Source organism: Episyrphus balteatus, chromosome 3, assembly GCF_945859705.1.
Source record: "Episyrphus balteatus chromosome 3, idEpiBalt1.1, whole genome shotgun sequence".
In the NCBI taxonomy this organism is placed as follows: domain Eukaryota; kingdom Metazoa; phylum Arthropoda; class Insecta; order Diptera; family Syrphidae; genus Episyrphus; species Episyrphus balteatus.
Genome location: NC_079136.1, coordinates 120,486,959 through 120,507,346, shown reverse-complemented (window position 1 = coordinate 120,507,346; position 20,388 = coordinate 120,486,959). Strand labels below are relative to the sequence as shown.

The 20,388-nt window shown below is 32.8% G+C and overlaps 1 protein-coding gene across 1 annotated transcript in view; it reads right to left on the bottom strand.

Moving 5' to 3' along the window:
- Positions 1 to 9,706, bottom strand: part of LOC129913230 (WD repeat and FYVE domain-containing protein 3) — a 28,745-nt gene extending 19,039 nt beyond the window's left edge. Inside the window, exons 1-3 of the mRNA XM_055991809.1 lie at positions 9,404 to 9,706; positions 9,263 to 9,331; positions 119 to 670 (exon numbers count right to left, since the gene is read on the bottom strand). Of these exons, the coding sequence (XP_055847784.1) occupies positions 119 to 412 (294 nt within the window). The 5' untranslated portion in view covers positions 413 to 670; positions 9,263 to 9,331; positions 9,404 to 9,706. The remainder of the gene's footprint in view (positions 1 to 118; positions 671 to 9,262; positions 9,332 to 9,403) is intronic.
- Between the last annotated feature and the right edge of the window lie 10,682 nt (positions 9,707 to 20,388).

The window sequence follows — 20,388 nt, the reverse complement described above, 5'->3', positions numbered from 1 at the left end:
AAGAAAAAAAAAAGACATGAATGAATAAATATAGAAAGAAAAAAAAAGGAGTCAAAGCGGAAGCTAATAAAGGAAATGAGTTTTCCCCTAGAGAGAGCTGTCGGGATTCAATTTTTACCTTGCAGAACAATGGAAGCATATTGTATAGTTTCTGATCTCGTTCCTGTTCGCTGAGTGGTTCTTTCGGATGGGTGTACTCATTGAAGAGCTTCTTCAGGTGCATTAGGCTGAGTTGAGTGCGCGATTCGGTGACTGGATCATCACTTGCAGCAGTATTGCCACCGCTGCTGCTGCTGTTGATGGCATTGGTTGTGTTAGATGTTGTGGAATTGGAATTAGCTGCAGCGGTGTTTGTTGTGGTGGCACCAACATTGTTGGCACCACCTCCACGTAATTTACGCATTACATTCATTGTTGTTGATGTTGTTGTCGTTTTTCTTGTTTGCTTGGTCGTCGACGTCAACTCTATCACCTAGTCAGTCAGTCAGTCACTTGGCTTCTCAGAGACTGATTGAAAAGGTGAGCGAGTGAGGGTGTAGAGAGAACTTCAAGTCTCTAATGATTTGCGGTTAGCTTTTTTCGGTGGTTGCTCCAGGGTTTTATTTTTCCTTCAGAAAATGAAAGAGTATTCTTTTTCCTGTGGTTAGGGGTTTCAGGTATCCTCCTAGGCCTGTAGGTACAACAACAACAAACAAATTGAAAAAAAGTGAGTTTATTTTGATTAAGGAAGTAAACAGAGTGGTGATTTTGTGGGTAAGTACGACGAGCAAAATGAAAATTAAGTGAAGTGGAAAATTGAGTCTATAATAAAGAGACACAGGAAGACTCTAGTGAAGCAGGCGAACAAAGCAGAAGAAGATTTCCCACTTCGCCCACTTTTCTGTCCTTGGTCACAGTTGTTTTCATAAATCAAAGGGAGGTTAGTGTTATTATTAAAAGGAAGGCGTTCGTTCAGGTAGATTTAAATTAATCGTAATAGATTTAAGAGGAGATGAAAGAGGTTGATTGATTTTTTTTTTCTTCTTTTTTGATTTTGTGAGAAAAATTGATTTGATAAGAAGGAAAAAAAAATATTGCCAAGACAAACGACGACGGCATTGACTAAGTGTTCTTTTTTTGCAACAATCTTATCTCTTACCCCCAATTACGCTTTGAAACAAAATTAATTTGATATGAACAAGAAGGCAGACACTAGGGTATACTGTATACATTTTATATATGCACATGGAATGGGTATAATGTACACATAAAATTTTGTTCTGTTCTATGAACAAAAAAAAGAAAGAAATCATTAAAAAAAACCTTTGGTATGAGTCATTTTTTACGAAAATAAATTATCAAGAGATTTAATGCCGATAAATTGTTCTTCCAATTGGTTTGACTGAAATACAAAAAAAAAAAAAATGAAAATGATTGAATTTGGGAAATTCGAGACTCATATTGACTTAGGCATACATGAAATGGAGATGGTTGACTTTAAGTATTGGAAAATTAAGTTCTTTTGAAAGTTATTTTTTGTGTTATTTGTAAGTGTTAAAAATTGGATGATGATACTTATAAGAATCAACTTTTCATACACTTCGTTTTGCTATCCTTGTTTTGGTTAATCTTTAACTTTATGTGTCTTAAATTTGTAATAGAGGTTTGCTTGTGGCTTTTGAAGTCGTCTATGACTACATTTTACTGTACAATTTGTTATGCTAGTGGCACTCACAAAAATATATCAAAAATGAAATATTGGAACATAAACCAAAGTCATGTATCAGTCTATACATATTGACGGCTACAAGACAGAAAAGTATAGGGTCAGGTAATTTCTCAGTTCATTAATAATTGAGCTCATAAACTTAAGTTGTATTTTCTAGGCTGAATTGGTTGCGGTTTTCAAAGTTCTTAAGCATAATGTGTGAGCGTGTGTCTTATTAGTTAATACTTGAAGCTTTGAGATCTTTGGGTATCTGTCAGCGGCAATATTATTTAAAAATTAAAGTTGGTTGATAGCTGTCATAGTTAGCTGAAACGGACAAGCGAAATCTTCTTAGTTATCTTAATATGGGTTTCAAAAACCACTTAGAAGGATGCTCTATATCATTTTGGATTCAGTATGTTCAGGCTTAATGTTTTAGTAAAATCTCATTCTCTGGTTTCCACTCGAATCTCGAGGAGCGGTGATGCCACTAACCGTATCAAAATCTCTTCTAATCTAACCTACGATTTAAATAGCCATTTATTAGAACAAAGAATTGTATCGAAATTCACCTCGAAAATGATATCCAATTATTAAATAATAAGCAACACCATCTAGATAATCAAAATATAATGCTTAGCAAAATCTTTCAGTCTGAGGTGTTGACAATTCACATTCTCATCATAGTTTTTTAATTTACGTACACGCTTCATTTATTAAAGTCACCAGAAACATTTTTAATGTGCATTGCGCATAGATGTTAGCAGGGCTCCGAATTGTGACAATTTTATGTGCTAGTTCCGTTTTAATGCATTTAGTCGAAGGGAACTATAATTTTATGCCGAATCTGAAAGCTTAAAATGAGATGTACTTTTTGGAAATTCAGGGACTAAAATACTCCGAACTTTTTTCCTTTTCATTTTGATTAATTTTAAAATTTGTGTTTATACTTCATAAGTGCATCAGGGTTGCATAGAATGCTTTCCGTTGTCATCCTTGAACATCCTTTGTACAATATACATATGTACTTATGTATTTCACTCTGGAGGGCTAAAAGACTCTCCAACGTTTCTGCTTCACGCAAGTAATCCGCCTGTGGAATTCGCCGGTATTCACTTTTGGGTGGACAAACAAATTAGACCAGTTTGGTTTAAAAATTTTGAGGTTGTAGGTATTTATGGCTTCAAGGAGCTAAGCTTTTTGGAATCTTTGCCAAGTGAAGGTTTCTCTCTAATACTTAAACTAAGAGGCTGATTGTCGATTTCTCTTCCTCTTCTCATTCACAATAAGTAGATAGTCAGAATCGATATTGACTTTTTGAAACGTATGTACACTACTCTATATTGGATATTTAATTGTTTTAATAAAACAAATGTTCAAAACTCTCGCTTCCAAGTTCATTATCTCATATTGTATGCCATTGTTGATCGAAGACTGGTGGCTGATATCTAAACATCCACAAATAAGATCTTAGTTGTAGATTCGAATTTGACTTCCTTTAGTTCTTGACTTTTACATAGCTTTGGGAACGATTTTCATCTTTCAGCCGTACAATTGACATTAATTGAATGGAGTAGTGATACGATATTGCACCACCTTACTCCCTCATTTTTTCCATATGGGTTAGTTGAATTTTTATCCGCATATACTTTCAACCTTAAACCTCAAAAAAAAAAAAAAAAAAAAAAATACACTTAATATTATGCCTTATGGTGCATTTTATTGCCCCTACCGTTACAACCAAAAAACCGAAGAAAAACTCATCCAATATACTGCTCACGTTTCCATGTTTCATTTCAATACACAAAAAGTGCATATAGGAGGATTGTGCTACACGTATTCATCAAAGTGTATACTTACACTTATCTTATCGACTGATATACGGACGACAGTGTGTCACTACTCATTTGTTCCTACATGGAACGCTTACGTATGTAGGTGAGATTGAAGATGTTTTTATTGAAAATTTTCTTAAAACGGAATGTAAACAACATTTTTAAAATGACACCAACAAAAACATAAATAATATCGATTTATTTCTAGGAGTAAAGAAACTATTTTGAATTAGGTAAGATGCTTCGTCCTTGTAGGTAAACATGCCCATTTTGAATAAAGTCCTTGAATGTTATGAGAAAATTGCTCTGTGTAACAAAACAAAAACAAAAAACACTAAAAAAAAAACTCTAGAGCAGACCTATCACGTTTTGTAGGGTTTGTTGCACTTATTACGAAATGGTTTGTAAAAATTCAATTTCACCTTCAAAATCTAGATTCATTTTTTTGGGCCTGAATGTGATCTGGTGTTTCTTCTTTTTCGTTACAGAATCTACATGTTGCACTATTTACTAGGCCCAAAATGTTTATGTGCCTTCTTAACTTATAGTGGCCCGTGAGCGCGAGCAAACCAGTGATTAACTTGAGATTGTTCCTACTAAGACTGATACAGGATTTGAATCGCGCTTGGATGTAGTTCCCGAGAAACATTTTGCCCTGTCTCATTTTTGGTATTTCTGTCCAGTTTTTTGCTTTCCGGGTCTCTTTTATTTTATTTTTAATTCTCCTAGTTCCGGGGAACTTGCTCCCGTTAACCAACCAAATTAATATAACAGTTTAATCGTTACTTGGAGGGTTAACGATCTGGAACGACTGGAATTAGCGACCCTTCTATTGATTATACATCAATTCTATAATTCTTTGGAGATCAGGGCATGCAAAGTTTTTTTATGAAAAGGTAAGTCTTAGTTGGAGGTTTAAGAAAAAAGTTTGTTTACCTTTAACATTGAGCCAAATCAAAACTACAAGGAGAATCAAAATGAATCAATCACTCATAAAATAAAATAAACCCATTTAATTGTCTGGAGGTTAAGATAAAAGCTCTGAAAAATAAACAAAAATCGTTTACATCAACAACAATTATTTTCACCGTCTATAATTTTCGCATTTTATAAAACAGTCTCTTTGGAGTTGAATAATCCCAAAAAAAAGTTATTGTCACTTTATTAAATCAGCAAACGATGGCGATGTCAACGGCGTCGTCATTGATTTGAATTCTGCCTGTCCATGTCCATATTTCATATTTTAATTTTAACTTGGATTCTGATGACTTTCAATTAAATTGCTGTCACTCGGTGTCATATTTTTATAATAACTCCAGAAAATTGATGATTAAATCCTCACACTCAACTTGATTGCGAAATAATAACAATAATTACCGCCACCTCCATTGCTTCCAAACCGATATGGTGTTGGCTGTGTCTATATATATTGTGGACGTATGTAGTTCGCTTATTCGACTTGCATACCTAATCATGGGAGCAATACTATACATTTACTCTCTACTCTAGTATATATTACAAGCTTGAATATTATTGCGTAGAATATAATATAGTTGAATTGAGTTGAGTAATCCCAAATAGGGCAGCAGCAGAATTAGATAAGTGGGATGTGAGCACAACGACTCAATGAAAAATAATAACAACATTGTTTCCAGATTGAGTGTGTGCGTGTTTGTGTGTTTTTTTATCATCATCACTATACGATGAATATGAGATTCTTCTTTATTTTATTTTGTTTTTTCTCAGTCAAGTTAAGGAACATAACACTGGGAATGTCATTCTATGGAATTGTTATTCATTTTCAAGAAGACTGTGATTTGTGTGTTCAAGTATGATCTGATTTATATGGAAAATTTAATTTTCTTTTCTTTCAGGCTTTAAGATGCTGTAGGTTGTTACAATATGTTTGTTATTATTCTACACAATATCTTTTACGAAACCTGTGATACTTAAATTAATGAAGATTATTATCAATTTAATGATTGAAGACCCAAAAATTGCTGAAGGAAGAGATTTCAGTGGATATATTCAAAGTTGTAATTGTTTTCTTTTCGGACTCAGTATCTACTGCTTAATACTTCAGGCTGCTTTCAACTTCTATAAGCCTATACTGCATGAGCCAAAAATCCAAAAATGAGTTAAGGGCATATTTGACATCATGAAACAATGCCTCCAATTCCAAGTGGCTCAAAATAGTCAATGAAGATAAGCACAACGATAGTACTCAGCTGTATTCCTTAATAGAAAAATGAATATGTTTCTAACTCTAAGAATTAAAAAAAAAAATAATTACGCATTTGGGAAGCTTGAACACTATATTATTATTGTGTAAACTAAAATATATATATTTCCTACTACAATCTGCTTAAAATCACTTTTGAAACTGAGCATATATAAAAATCTCAACTCTTTCCTTTTTCATTAAAATGCATTTATCTCAAAACTACAAAAATGTATATGTGCCCTTTTTGCTTAGCACGGCAGTATACTAGACCTTAAATAATAAATCAAACAGCTATCAACTCAAGTACTAGGCCAATTTATAACGTAATACTAAATAGGTACTTGGTACTACCAAGCTTTTCAAAATCAGCAAATACCTGGTTATTGTACAGAATTAGTACCATGTTATTTCTTCACACGAGTACTAAGTCGAAATACTGTAAAATTGGTACCGAGTATAAGTAAGGATTCGATATTAGTTATGACCTCGAAGTCCACACTTCAACGAGATTGATGTCTGGATTAGAGAAATTGATTATTTATATTCTTTTAGAGATATTAGCTGTTTTATGCTTGAAATGAATAATCAGAGCGTTTTTATTGTTTTTTATTATTTGGAGGCGCTTTTTAAACTAAATCTGAAGCCCTACGTCAACAGTGTGAAAAGTGTGGCTTTACACCAAGAAAGTCCAATATCAAAAAAGGTTATATTATTAAGATTGGCTTTGATTTGATAACGTTGATTAAATTCGTTTACAAAGTTTACAAAAAGACGTCGCGACGTCTGCTTAGTTGAAAAACTATCCATTAAAATTAAATTTTCATCGAACGATTTTAATTCCTCTAACCTCAATCAATTTCATTTACTATATAACATATTAAGCCTTCACTTGTTTGTTATTATGTTTTTACTTATTTAGATTCACCATCAGCAATGCTTTGTTATTTGACCGGCAAAGTCGATCCCAAATGGTAAGAAGCTAACAAGATCTTCAATAAACAAGCCAAACAGACTCGAACTCAATATAAAGCCCTGTCCGACTCCCAATTCTGTTTTAAACCCTCTTAACAGCTTTGTTCTATTTCATACCTTAGCCATTATGTCTGCATATACATTTAGATTTGGAATAACTCTTCTAAACTTTTATGACATGTCGTTACTATAAAGTTTGTAATTAAGAGTTTGTCTATCGATCATATCAAATGCAGATTTAAGGTCTATGAAAACGCATAGAGCTTCTTTTTTTTTTATTTAGGAATGTTTCTCTGACACTTTTTAGGGTGAAAATGTGGTTAACCGTCGAATTACCTGCTTTTAAACCTGCCTGAAACTCCTTTAAGATTTTCTTGTCGTCGATCCAAATATTGAAACATATTTGCAAAACTAGCGTGAATAATCTGTATCTATAATTTGAAACCTCTGCCAAACTCCCTTATGAATCGGGTAAATGATGAAATCCTTGAATACTTGAGGTATCATTTCGGTTTCCATAAAGTTATGACATACCTACTTATATAATTCAACTGGTATGCTACTCGATCCGCTTGATTTTCTATTATTTAGTCGCATTACAGCTAAAATTACTTCTTGGTAGCTTATTGCAGAATCAAGAGCTTCATTTCTAAAGCCCACAATAGTATATTGAAAATTAAATTTCCCTTCGGTTGGATTCAATAAATTCTAGAAGTGAGCTACTAGAAGATTGGAACTTATACTAGAGTGGTTTGAAAACTGTTTACCGTTAAAATGCTTGCCAGGTTCTAAACCTCCTTAATCTCTTAGATTCAGCCTCAAAGAATGCTGCCTTGCTTGACTTACATATTGCTGTGTAAGAAGTATAAGCCAACAAGTACTGATTTTTTTTAGGGAACCATCAGTCGATTATCAAAACCATTGAATAATTACAAATAGAAGTAGACACCCTGCAAAACGTCTTAATAGGAATTTTTAATGAAGGTATAAAAAAAAAAAATGATTAGATGAGGCGCAATGAAGTTCTCCCGAGTTTTTCTGTTGAGAGCTAGCTTTAATTATTTTATCAAGCTTGTAGATTGCAATTTCTTTGCCCGAGTAGTGAGATAACAAGCCTTGCCTTGACAGACATTTCATTTCACTTCATTTTGTAGATAAGGCATCATCAGGACCAGATCTACTATCTAACATAACTTCTTCCAAATGATTTCGTATGTCGACGATATTGATATAAGTGAGCATGATGTCAGTGGAAATATTGTGTGCATCGAAGCGGAAGCGGACAAAATGGATTTAACGGTCACAGAGGGCAAAACCAAGTATAAGATTAATAAAAAAAAAAAAACTCCTTTTACCAACCGCCTCTACAATGATCTAAGCAGGCAATTGGCCAGTAAATAAGGTGTCTCTATACTAAACTCTTATCATACCATTTCTGAGGTATGGACTTTGAAGAAGAAGCTTTTTAGATTGTTTGGGGAGAAAGGAGAATAAACCTTTAGGCAAGTTTTCGTCTCGTCTGTGACACAAGCAATACAGATAACGATGAAGTTATACGCAGTAAAGGCCTCAGGAAATAATGAGCGTATCAATGTGCCGTTAAAACGATCTCTGTGTAACAAGGTCTTAATAGCGACAGTTACCTACTTACTCATTACACTTTCTAATTATTTCACAATAAGATACAAGAGAAAATCTCCAAATCAAAACTAAAAACTCTGATCTTAAAACATTTAATGCCACGAAGCAAAACAAAAATTCAATGATTTCATTTGTTTCGAAAGAGCTACCTACAAAAACTTAACTAAACAAGCAGAACAAATCAAAATCGTTCCAGACTTTTGCAACTCTATCAAACACTCATTATCATCATTACCATTACTATGCAGTGTGTATGACTAATGAAGCAATCAGAGAATAAAATCACACCGAGATCAACTATCAACCGGCAAGACCTGTTTTTCTCGTCTCGCCATTAAGTCTCAATTCTCAAATCTGTTGTTTATGACCGCGTTTCAGCAATGACGCCATCCAAGGTCATCATGCTCAAATGCACTCATTTTTTGAGGGGAACACAAATATCAAATATGCTCGACTTAAGGGCAAATAAAAAATAACAACAACGACAAGTGTAACAACAGGGTAATAAAATAAGAATAAGAACCAAACTTAATAAAATGCAAACAGAAAAAGACGACAACGATAACAACGATGAACGACGACGACTCAATCAATTACTTCCTGACTACCAACACAAAAAATTCAATTGAATCTTTGCATGCGGCCTAATCTTTTATGCAAAGGCGACAACGCAAGTGTTTTTGTTTGATTGCCTGCTTGCTTGCCTCTTCCCGAAAAGATAACATTAAAAAAAAAAAAAAAAGTGGGTAGAACGAAAAAAACATAAAAAAAGAAGGACGACTTTGATTTTGGGGCTTCTGTTGAAGAAGAAATTAGGAACTAGGCCTGGATTGGGAAATATTTTAAAAACAACAAAAAGATTTATGAAATTCTTTGACAAATTAGAAAATCTCCCAAACTTACCTTCTTAACCAAATTTATCCATTTTTTTGTATCATTTTGATGGAAATTATTGCAAATTTATCCTTTTACCTTTTCACAATGAACAAAAGAACGTACAAAAAAATAAAAAGAAAGAAAAAAACCAAAAAAAAAAAAAAAAACCTTAAGCCACAAAGTTGGAAAAGAAAATATTGATTTTCTTGGCTCTTGGGTATGTATTTGCTGGCTGATTGGATTGGAACTTTTTTCTTATGAAATTGCAATTTTTCTCACAGAGAAATTTCACATTTTTTATCCAAATTTTACACAAATTTTCAAACACAATGAATAGACAAAGGTTTGATTAATAAATATTTGTTAAATTCAATTGGAAATTTGTACAATTATTATGGTAAATTCATAATTTTTTCTTTCAAATGATAGACGTGACGAGACAAGTGAGAACCGCACAATTTTCGTCTTTTCGTCTCATATAAAAATTAGAATTTGGATTTTTTTTTTTTTTTCTTTGTGTACTTTTTTGTTAGCGCAAGCGCTGTCATAGGGTTGTCAAAAACATATGATCGGAATTGGAGTAGACTTTTGAGTAGATGACAGTAGATGGAGTAGATTTATTGAATGAGTGTGTTCAGGGCTGGGTGGTTTGTGGAGAAGATGAGAGATGAGTTTTGTGCGGGAATTCCGATAGATGGCAGGGAATTAATACTAAAAATTGATGATGTAAGACCCTTTACATACGAGAGCGACCAACCGAATGAGCTAATGAACGAACAAATGACATTTAATGTATAGTTATAAAGTAATTTGTTTAATAAAATCTAGATAACAGTAGCGAGCTAACTAATGTCGTTTTTCTTCTCACCAATGAGAGTAGACTTTTAATACTTATTTTTGCACTTTTGAAGGTTGAGTGTTCCTTCGCTCCACAAAAAGTGTAAAAAAAAATTACTCCGGAGTAGTTTTAGTACTACGGAGTACTCCGGATTTACTCCACATTTTAAGTCAAATTTAAGCCTGAACTACATCAAAACACAAAGTCAAAAAAGTACAAAAAAGTAAACACGATGTTTTTTCTTCTTCCCCCTAGTAGCTTGTTTGTATATCTCTCTTTCATTTTAAACAAAGTATTCGATTCAAAAAGCTTGAACAAGACCAAGCTTTCAATTATCACAAAGTTTTAACAACAAATACACTCAAACAATATTTTATATCCTTTCCGTAAGGAAGCTCTTCGATCACATAGTTACTGTCATTTTTCTAAAAAAAAGCTCTTTTGACAAACAATTGAAATTTCAAATACAGTCGATTCCCTATAAGTCGTACTTCCTTTAGGTCAAATTTTCCTCAAACTCAAATTTTTTTTACCGCTTTTAATGAAACCACCTGCAGCAAAAAGATTAAAAATAGATTCCTCTTCGTCGAATTTCCCTCTAACTCGAACCAATTTTCGTGTCCTGTGACAATTCGACATAAATGGAGTTGACTGTAATTTGTTTACTTTTTCAATTTTTTTTTATTTGAAATTTCAAAACTTCAAAAACAAAAGAGCTTTTTTAGTTAATTTTTTTCCAATAGTTGTCAGGTAAATATATACATGTGATTTTTATATTTTGAGCTTTGTTTACTTTTTTGTACTTTTTTGAGTTTGTGTTTTGATGTAGTTCAGGCTTTACACCGATTTGCACCCACACTTATGAATTTGAAGTTTGGCATTTTAAAATTTTGATTGAAAAGAGAAAAATGCGAAAAGTGTTTCTTTCAAATTCGTTTGTTAATAACAAAAACAACCAAAACGTCAAAAAGAGGAAAATCCTCACCCCTCTTGCCAACAACCGGACTGGTTAGGCGATTGAAAAATCACCGTGTAGCCCGGCACTTAAAGCTGAAACACAATCACGCTTTGCCGTCGATTTTGACAACTGCGAAAAGTTCAACTATAGGAAATCTGTGTATCCTCACACAATGACGCTTTTCTTACGTACGCTTTTTTTGACAAACGTAAGGAAACGTAAGAAAGCGAGCAAAAGTTCAACCAGACTGAACTTTTGCTCGCTTTCTGACATTTAACAGACATAGTTACAGTCACCCACATTATTATTGCGCCAAATGTGAATAAAAAAAAATAAATTATTGCAAAACTATGTGTGTTTTTTAATTTCTCTATATAGATTTTGCACAAAAAAAAACGACATCGAGATATTTTAAATCAAAACAATTTACGTATTAAAAACAAAAAAAAATTTAATGATGTTTTAGACTGAGTTTTATTGTTAAAAACAATATATTTTAATTGATTTTGTTTTTATAACTATAGGATAAACAAATTTCTATGCATTTTTTAAACACATTAATATCCTTTTTCATTTTTCCACAATTAAATCAAGATAAAGACTTGGCCCAATAATTTTGTGAGTGACTGTGTTTTTTTTTTTATTTGACAGCAGATTTTTATGTTGCAATCAGCTGTTCAAAGTCAAAGTGACAGAAGCGCGCTTTGAGGATTTCTCAACGTAACGCAACGAAGCGACGCCCTGAAGCGTGATTGTGTTTCAGCTTTTACAATTACAAAATCAAACTAAGGGGGTGTGTCAATTAGGCTGACAAAAATCGATCAGAAAGAGAAACGTAGGTAATGAAAAATATACCATGCATTTGCATGAAATAATAGCCCCCTTAAAAGTAAAAAAAAATATTAACTATCGCGAATTTTATTTATTTTTTTTTTTCAGTTCATACAAATTCGTCTGTTATCACTAGGTGTGTTTTTTATTACAACAACTGGTCTTAACTGGACAAAAAAAACGCAGTCGGGGCTAAGCAATTTACATGTTAAATACAACAACACTTTAGCCCCGTGCGCTTAGTTGTTTAGCCCGGAGATTTCTCTATGCTTAACTTTTTGAACAGTTTTAAATCTGTGCTACCAAACTAATTTTTTCAGAAATTGTTTAGAATTTGTTTACAAAAAACGTGAAAACTTACGTTTGGAATGATAAAGGGTGTTTTCATAAACGTCGGAAATCTGCGTCAGTCCAATCGTCTTTCTGCTTTGCTGCATTAATGAACACACCACTTCTGCAGAATGTTTGCAGGCCTGCGTTGGTACAATTTTCAGCAGTCACTGAGTGTTCATAAACGTCAGAAAAAAAAAAAATCATGTGTGCAATTCACACTTGGTAGAAGTGAAACCTTAAAAAATCATTTTTCTTGCAAAAAAAAAAAAATAGAAAAAATCTACCTATTTTTACTTTATCACCTTCAAATCCATGTTTTTTATATGACAACCTAGATTAATTTTATATCATCTGAAAGCTTATTGTCTTAGCTCAAAATATATATATCGATCAAGTCTATGAGACATTTACAAAAAGAGCTAGAATTTTTTGAACTCGATCAAATTCCATCAAAAAAAGCGAAAAAACACGTATTTTTATCTTCTCACACAATTAAATCCATTTTTTTCCCTAACAACCTATATGATAGCTTATTGTCTTAGCTCAAAATATATAAATCGATCAGGTGTATGAGACATCTACAAAAAGAGTTAGAATTTTTTAAATTTCATCCAAAAAGCAAACAAAACATTTATTTTTATGTTCTCATGCTATTAAATCAATTTTTTTGTCTGACAACCTATACAAAATTTTATACCATGTGAAAGCTTATTGTTTCACCTTGTGTAATGATGCATAAATCTTATTTCAAAGATGTCTACAAGAGAAGTTAGAATTTTTTAAAGTAAACCATGTCGAATTTCCAGACTGAGATTACGGTACTTCCTACACTGGTAGATGGTCATCGCCAACAGATCTCCACAGGTGTTTTGAGGTAATTTTAAAATTTTTTTCAATTTCAGATTGTGTAACTTGTAGAGCACGTATCGTTATGTGTGATATATCAAATAAAAGGCTATGTTATCAGCATGTCAGTATTAAAGTTAAACCAAATTTGTATGTGCACTAGATCTAAAGATATAACGTGTGTTAGAAAAGAACATCTTTTTACCGTTATCTCCGAATTTTGAATATGAAGTTAATTGAAATTTTGTACAATTATAATTTATTTAATTACCTATCTACAGTACAAATTTCATTCATCTATCTATTAAAACAAAAAAGTTATAACAAGTTGAAGTCGTGTCGCGTTTTCGTTTCATCTTGTTTCAAATCACTACGATACTAAAGAAGTTTTCACTTCAAAAAAATATAAAAAAATTACCACAGAATGAGTTTTGTTTAGGCAAAAAAATATTTCTTTTTCAGTTTCCGAAAATATTGTTTTTAATAACACGAAAAATTTGTAAACCGTGTTACATTAGGGTGGCTAAAAAAAAATACTTTCTTCTAAAAAAAAAAAAATAATAAAAACACCGAGTAGTTCACATTTAAAACAAATTATCTATGGAAAAAATATTTTTAATTAGGGTGTTCAAGAAAGTTTTTTTATGCGTTTGAAAAAAAAAAATGATTTTTAGTGCACAGAAAGTTTTCTAAGTGCATTTTTGCTATAGCAATATTAAATTAATGCTGAATTAATTAAATTGAATTTGGTTGAATTCCAAGCGTAAATTAATGTTAAATATACCATTTTTCCGAGCCCCCTAATTCGAAAATACCTACCCCAATTTTACATTTTATTTCATAAACCATGTTTTACAAACTTTCTCTGCAGTGAAAAATAATTTTTTTTGTAATTAATTAAAAAAAAAAAAAATTTGAACCAATCTAATGGAAATTTTTTTTTTCTTCGATAATTTGGTCAAAACAATACCCACGTTGATTTTTTTGGAATTCTTCAAGCAACTGTAGAAGATAACATTTTTTAGAGCCACCCTAATACGAAAAAAATTAATATAAACTTATTACCTCAAAAAACACGATTTCGAAATTTTCTGTGTCATTCAAATTTAAATTTTTTTGCACCACCCTAATTAATATGTTTGCTTTTCATTTTTTTTAACAAAACATATTTACAGTTACTAACAAAAAAAAAAAAATAAAATCAAGAGTCAAATAAATTTCTCCTTGAGTTCTGCAGCAATAAAATTTTGGCTGCGCAATCTGCCCGATGTTGACGACATACTGACGTTATTTATGAACAGCAAAACTGCAGTTGGACTAAGTTAGTCCGATCGCAGATCTGAGTTTATGAACACGACTAACGCAGGCCCAAGTTAGGCAGACGTTTATGAAAACACCCAAAATGTATTTAACTAGGTTTACTAGCATACATTATTGTACCTATTTTTTTTGTAAAACATACATGAAAATAAAGGAAAAACTCGAAAGCGAAAAATATGACAACTCTAAATACCTATTTGTTGCTTTGTATATAAATTTTTTTTTTGGAATTTATATACAAAGCTGAATAGTGAGTGAATGAAACAATTCACCTTTCTATTTCGGTGTACTAAAAATCCTTTTGGGTGTAGATAGTACTAAAAATATGATTTTTATTTGATTACTCACCAACATAAAAGGATAGAGCATTGGATTGAGATTGCATTTCAGAATAATCAATTTCCCTGGGTGAAACCTATCGAAAACAGCATAAATGCAATTCGATAGAAGAAGTTATTCCCCGTTTAAAACGGAAATATAGGAAACATCGCAATGAGAAACTATCTATCAATTCTTTGTATCCTCTCGGTTACCTATGTCGCAATGTTCATCCCACTTTCCAAACTACTACCCTAAATCTTCCTAAGCCTAAGGCCTTTGTCATGGAAAACCGTCTCTTGTGTCAATTTTCGGTAGCAGTTGCACATTTATGAAAAACTTTGTGATGTATGCCGCATGTTAACCAATTTGGAATTCAACAAGATCATTTTAATTGAATTCCCTTAATACAAAAGCCTTCATAACTTTGTTCCTCGAATAGGTATGCACTTAAACATACCTGGAAGTTGGAAGACGAGAACAAAAGAGAGGAAAAGAAAAGGAAATTTGTGTGGCAGCAGTTGGTGGATAGAAAATATATGAGTAGATATGAGGAAGCAAGTACCAAAACTTTAGTCAACTTTATCATTAACTTAAACTTTCTCATAATTTGAAATCACTTCCTATGGGAACGCATCTCATAACTACTGGGGTTTCATGAAAAAACGCATACACCCTCTGTCTTGTGTGTCTGCTCTGGAGGTTTTAATTTTCCAAAGGGAGCTTTTATGAAATTTATGATTTTAATAGTTTGTTGTTGTTGTTTTGGTTGGAAAATTTTACTTATAATGTAGTGATACAAGGAGTAATTTTCTACCATATTGTGTAACATGTGTGCTTAATGCTGTTACATGAAACTTTTAGGAGACACTATAAAGCTATATTGAAGTTGTTCAACATGTTATATTTGGGGGAAATCTGCGTATGAGTGTTTTTTTTTTTTACAACAGAAGGGAGTAATTAAATCAAACCGAGGAAGATGAGGAAGATTTTTCATTTTAAAAGGAATTTAGCTATGAGAAAATTTATCCGGGGTTAGGGTAGAAGCTTAAACGGTGTAAGAGGTGCTTTAAGACAAACAGAATATGGAATTCACATAACTACTCTTAAGTGGTTCTTAAAGGTATAACTACAACGACCAGTGACGTACGTTTAATCGCCGGGGCCCGGGGGCAAGACTAAATTTGATATTTGGGGGCCCCTTAGATACAAAAAAAAGTACGTATACGCCATACAATTTTTTTTATGGCTTATTTATTTTTAGGTTTATTTGAATGTTTTAATATGTTCGTAATCCACTTTGCTATACTTAATTAAAATGTCTATCATAAAAGTAGTAAATACTTGTACTAGGGGCCCCAAAATTAAATATTTAGAGACCCCTAAAATACAATTTTTTTTAGCTTAGAATCGATAGTTCTTGGGGCCTCTGTTCTGAAGTAATATGTACACATTTGATTTTCCATCATCAAACATAGTTTATTTCTTTTGGGGCCCCTGAAATATTATTTTTGGGGCCTCAAAATTAATTGCTTAGAGGCCCCTTAAATATAATATAATTTTTTTGGAGCCAAGAATTAATAGGTATTGGGGCCTCTGTTCTGAAGTAATATTCGGAATGCCACCAATAACGTAATGTTTTTATTTTGCGCCCTGATATATTTATTTTGAGGCCCCTGAATTGATATTTAATTTTCCATTTGATTGTTTTGAACCACTGAAGTAATAGCTTTTGAGCATCCTCAAATAATATTTGCCATGCCATCAAAAAATTTGATGAATATTTTTGGGATCCTTAGTAATAGATTTTGGGGCCCCCAAATTAATATTTGATTGCCGCTCAACTAACGGGGTTCCTGAAAAATTATTTTTTTGGGACCCTTCATATAATATTTTTGGAGCCCCAAAGTCATATTCTTTGGGACTCCTAAAGTAATATTTAGTAATCCATCAACAAATGTAGTTTAATTTAAAAAACAATTTTTTTTTAATTTAATTTTTTTGGTGACACCTTGAAGTAAAGGCTTTTGGGGCCCAGAGCCGGTTTTAGGGGGGGGGGGGGCAGCCTGGGCCGTCGCCCAGGGGCGCAAGAATTGAGGGGCGCCGCAGGCGGCCCGAACTTTTACAAAAGTTATATAAATAACGAAGTCTTTCCAATCGATGTTTTATTTTTTTTTTACATTCACAAAGGCGCCCCAATTTTTTTCTATTTTACATTTTCAACGGCGCTCGTATTGTTTGTCCTAAACTTTTTGAAGAATGAAGGCGCCCCCCAATTTTGGGTTAATTTATTTGGCTTCCGGAAGGACAATGGTGTCCAAAATCTTCGTTCATCTTTGAAAAACAAGGCGCCCCAATTTCTTTTGAAAGACTAAAGCAATCCTAATATTCCTCCTACCAATTTAATTTTTGCAAAGGTGCCCCTATAATAATGAATAAGGAAAGAGAAGGGAGACGGACAGAATCCCGAAATAAAAATCCAGAAAGCCCAAAATCCAGAAAACCCTAAATTCCGAAAACCCAAAAACACAAAATCCCGAAAACCCAAAATCCAGAAATGCCAAAAATTGACAGCTTCTCCATTTCTCATAAAAACTACCTTTGTGTGTGAGAATAAAAAAATAGGTCTGTTCGTTGTTCCCCCTCCAGGGCACTCTAAGTCATTTCAATTAACTGTGAAAAAAATCAGAGTTTCTCGGGTTTTCATTTTACATCGAACACCTCAGAGCTTTAGTTTCATCAGCGAACATCGAACACAGAGGAAATAACTCTGGTTGAAAAAGGAGCTACAAAAAACGCTTGACAACGAATTCGGAGCGACCCAGAGTGCCCTAGAGCTCACAACGAACAAACCTTATACTTATAAAGGTATGTTGTTTTCGATTGGCCGTCCGGAAGCGCCTGGATTCATTAAGAAGCGTGCTGCAAGTTTTTTATTCTCCTAGTGAAAAAACAAAAACAAAATATTTGATTTTTCACCAATACAGATATTAAATTTTAGAATTGGGTGGAAGCGATTCAAAGTTTTTTATTGGATTTCAGAATGAGTGAATCATTGAGTAATTCCAATCGAAAACGACATTAATGTACCTAGTTGAAAAAGTTTTTGAAAAAATATTGTTCAAATAAAACCAACTGTACCTAATCTTTAAATGTGTTTAAACAAAAAAGTCAGAGATAAAGGTAGTCTTGTCAATTGAGCCTAAATGACATGAATAATTAATTTTTTTTTTAAGTTAACCTTTTTAAGTTAATACACTGCACATTTTTAATAAATGCATTAACAAGTATATGAGAGGTAAGACATAATCTGACCAACCCAACTCAACCAACCCCACAACTGGACATCCGGGTCTGAACACCCCGAGGACAACCTAGTCAGCAGACTTTTTAAATTAAGTTAATCCATGTATAATATTTATTTATATTTTATAACTTAGTCATTGTATAAGGTTAGGCCCCTTCTGTGCCAACAAAATTTTATATCAACCAATGTATCTTGGAAATAAGTTAATTTTAAGTCAATTGTAAATAACAAGTTCAATAAACTAAATTGAATTGAATTGAAGACATAATCTGCTATTGCTTTTTTTCGTGATTTTACCACTTGCAATCTTGCCCAGGGGCGCCGGTAGTGCTTAAACCGGCACTGTTGGGGCCCCTGGCCTGAATTTGTTTGCTTTTTTGGGGCCCCTAAAGTATTGACTTGAAGTAATATTTGGTATGCCATTAACAAAGCTTTTTTTGCTTTTTTGGGTTGCAACTAATATTTTTTGGGGCCCTAAGATAAAATTATAATTTTTCTTTTAAAAAAGCAGTTTATTTTTTTGGGGCCCCTGGGGTAATCTTTTTTTAAATCAATATATATTGTGTGGCTACCAATGCATTATACATTACACTGATTGACATAATTTGTCTTAATTGTATCCAAAGTGATTCAAATACATTTTATTACTTCATAACTCTATTTATGCTAACAGTTTCCTTCTCTGCATTGTCTCAAGTGGGGGCCCTAGGATCAGCCGGGGCCCCGGGGCGCCGCGCCGCTTGCCCCAAGGGAGTGTACGCCCCTGACAACGACCACTTTTTGCAAAAAGTCAAAAAGCGAACATTTTCAAACTCATTTTGTGACAGTTTATCCGACCACAAAATTAAAAATAATGATGCAGAAAGCTTATTTTTTGGTTTAAAAAACAATTTTTATATTTTTTTTTTTCAAAAACAAATAGCGCTAGAAAGAAATGAAAAATTTTTACTTTTGTAAATTTTCCACTTCTTCTTTTTTTAGGCCATTGTAGTTAAGTCTTAAGTAGGGAATATATTTTTCTTCTAGATACGGACAAAAATTAATAAATAGGTAAGTAGTCTTATGAAACTAATTGTGATTACTGACTAGAGGAGCGTCCCAGAAGGAAAAACCTCTAAGCGCTGCTCGGAGAGTTTGGTAGATATCACAAGCAACGTTCCTTTGAAGGCGGTAGACTTCTATTGAGTTGATAACACTGGTCCACAAAAAACAGAGGGTCTGAACCGAGGACAACCTAGACAGCAGACTTTTAAAATTAAGTTTATCCATGTATTATATTTGTTTACATATATTTAATAACTTTGTCATTGTTAAACGTTAGGCCCCCTTGTGCCAACAAAATTTTGTATATATCAATGTTTCTTAGAAATAAGTTATTTTAAGTGAATTGTAAATATATTCCAGTGCATTTATGATGTTCATATATGGGCGACCTGGCAGTTTGTATCACCCCAAAATTTTTTTTGCTCATTCGATACGGCATGCACTGTGCGGCATCGGCTGAATATCATTACCCTGATTTTTCTATGTGCTCTAGGTTAAAAGATATAAAGATAGTCAAAAAAAGATCATCTGTTTATCGTTATCTCCGAATTCAGAAAATGATTGAAATTTTGTAAAAAATATAGTCCTGCTTATAACATTATCTATCTGCTGAATACATTTCATTCGTCTATCTATCAAAGTTAAGAAGTTATTAATAAAAAAAAGTTGAAAACGTTCAAAAAAATTGGGGTAAATGAAAATTGTTTTCCCGTTATTCAGTCAAATATCATTTTAGAAACCTATTTTTGCCTGTAAGTTCTGTAAGCTTGAGGTTTTTGGATGTTTTAAAAAATCTTAAAAATAAAAAACCGCACAAAAAACGCTTAAAAAAGTAGGCGCAAAAAAAATCATACATATTTCAAAATTTGCGACGTTAAAAATTAATCCGTTTAATTAATTTTTTTTTCACTATCTTTTAAGTGATTTCTTTAAAATTTTCAAAAAAAAAAAAATTTCCTATCAATAACAACTTTGTCGAAGGCCTTTTTCATTTTTTGTTTTAGAAAATCGTTCATGACTTTGTTTTGAAATTTTATCGTGTGGTATTCTTGTATCAAATTTATCCATCTATTATAACAAAATTCAACTCGCTACGGCCTACCGTTTAGGAAATAGAGTAATTTGGGGTAAGATCGCGCAGTGGGTAAAAAAATTAAAACAAAAAATGAGGAAATCAGCGCTTAGTAAGGCGTCAATATGTGACGATCTTCGCTAGTGTGTGCCCAGATTCATTTTATTTTAAAAGAGGGTTGAAAAAACTCGGCTAAAACAAAAACAAAAAGTTGTGCTGGAAAAGTGTGTGGCGTCGGCGGCGGCGTGGCAGCATTAGATACCGAGAGTAGCATATATTTATGAAT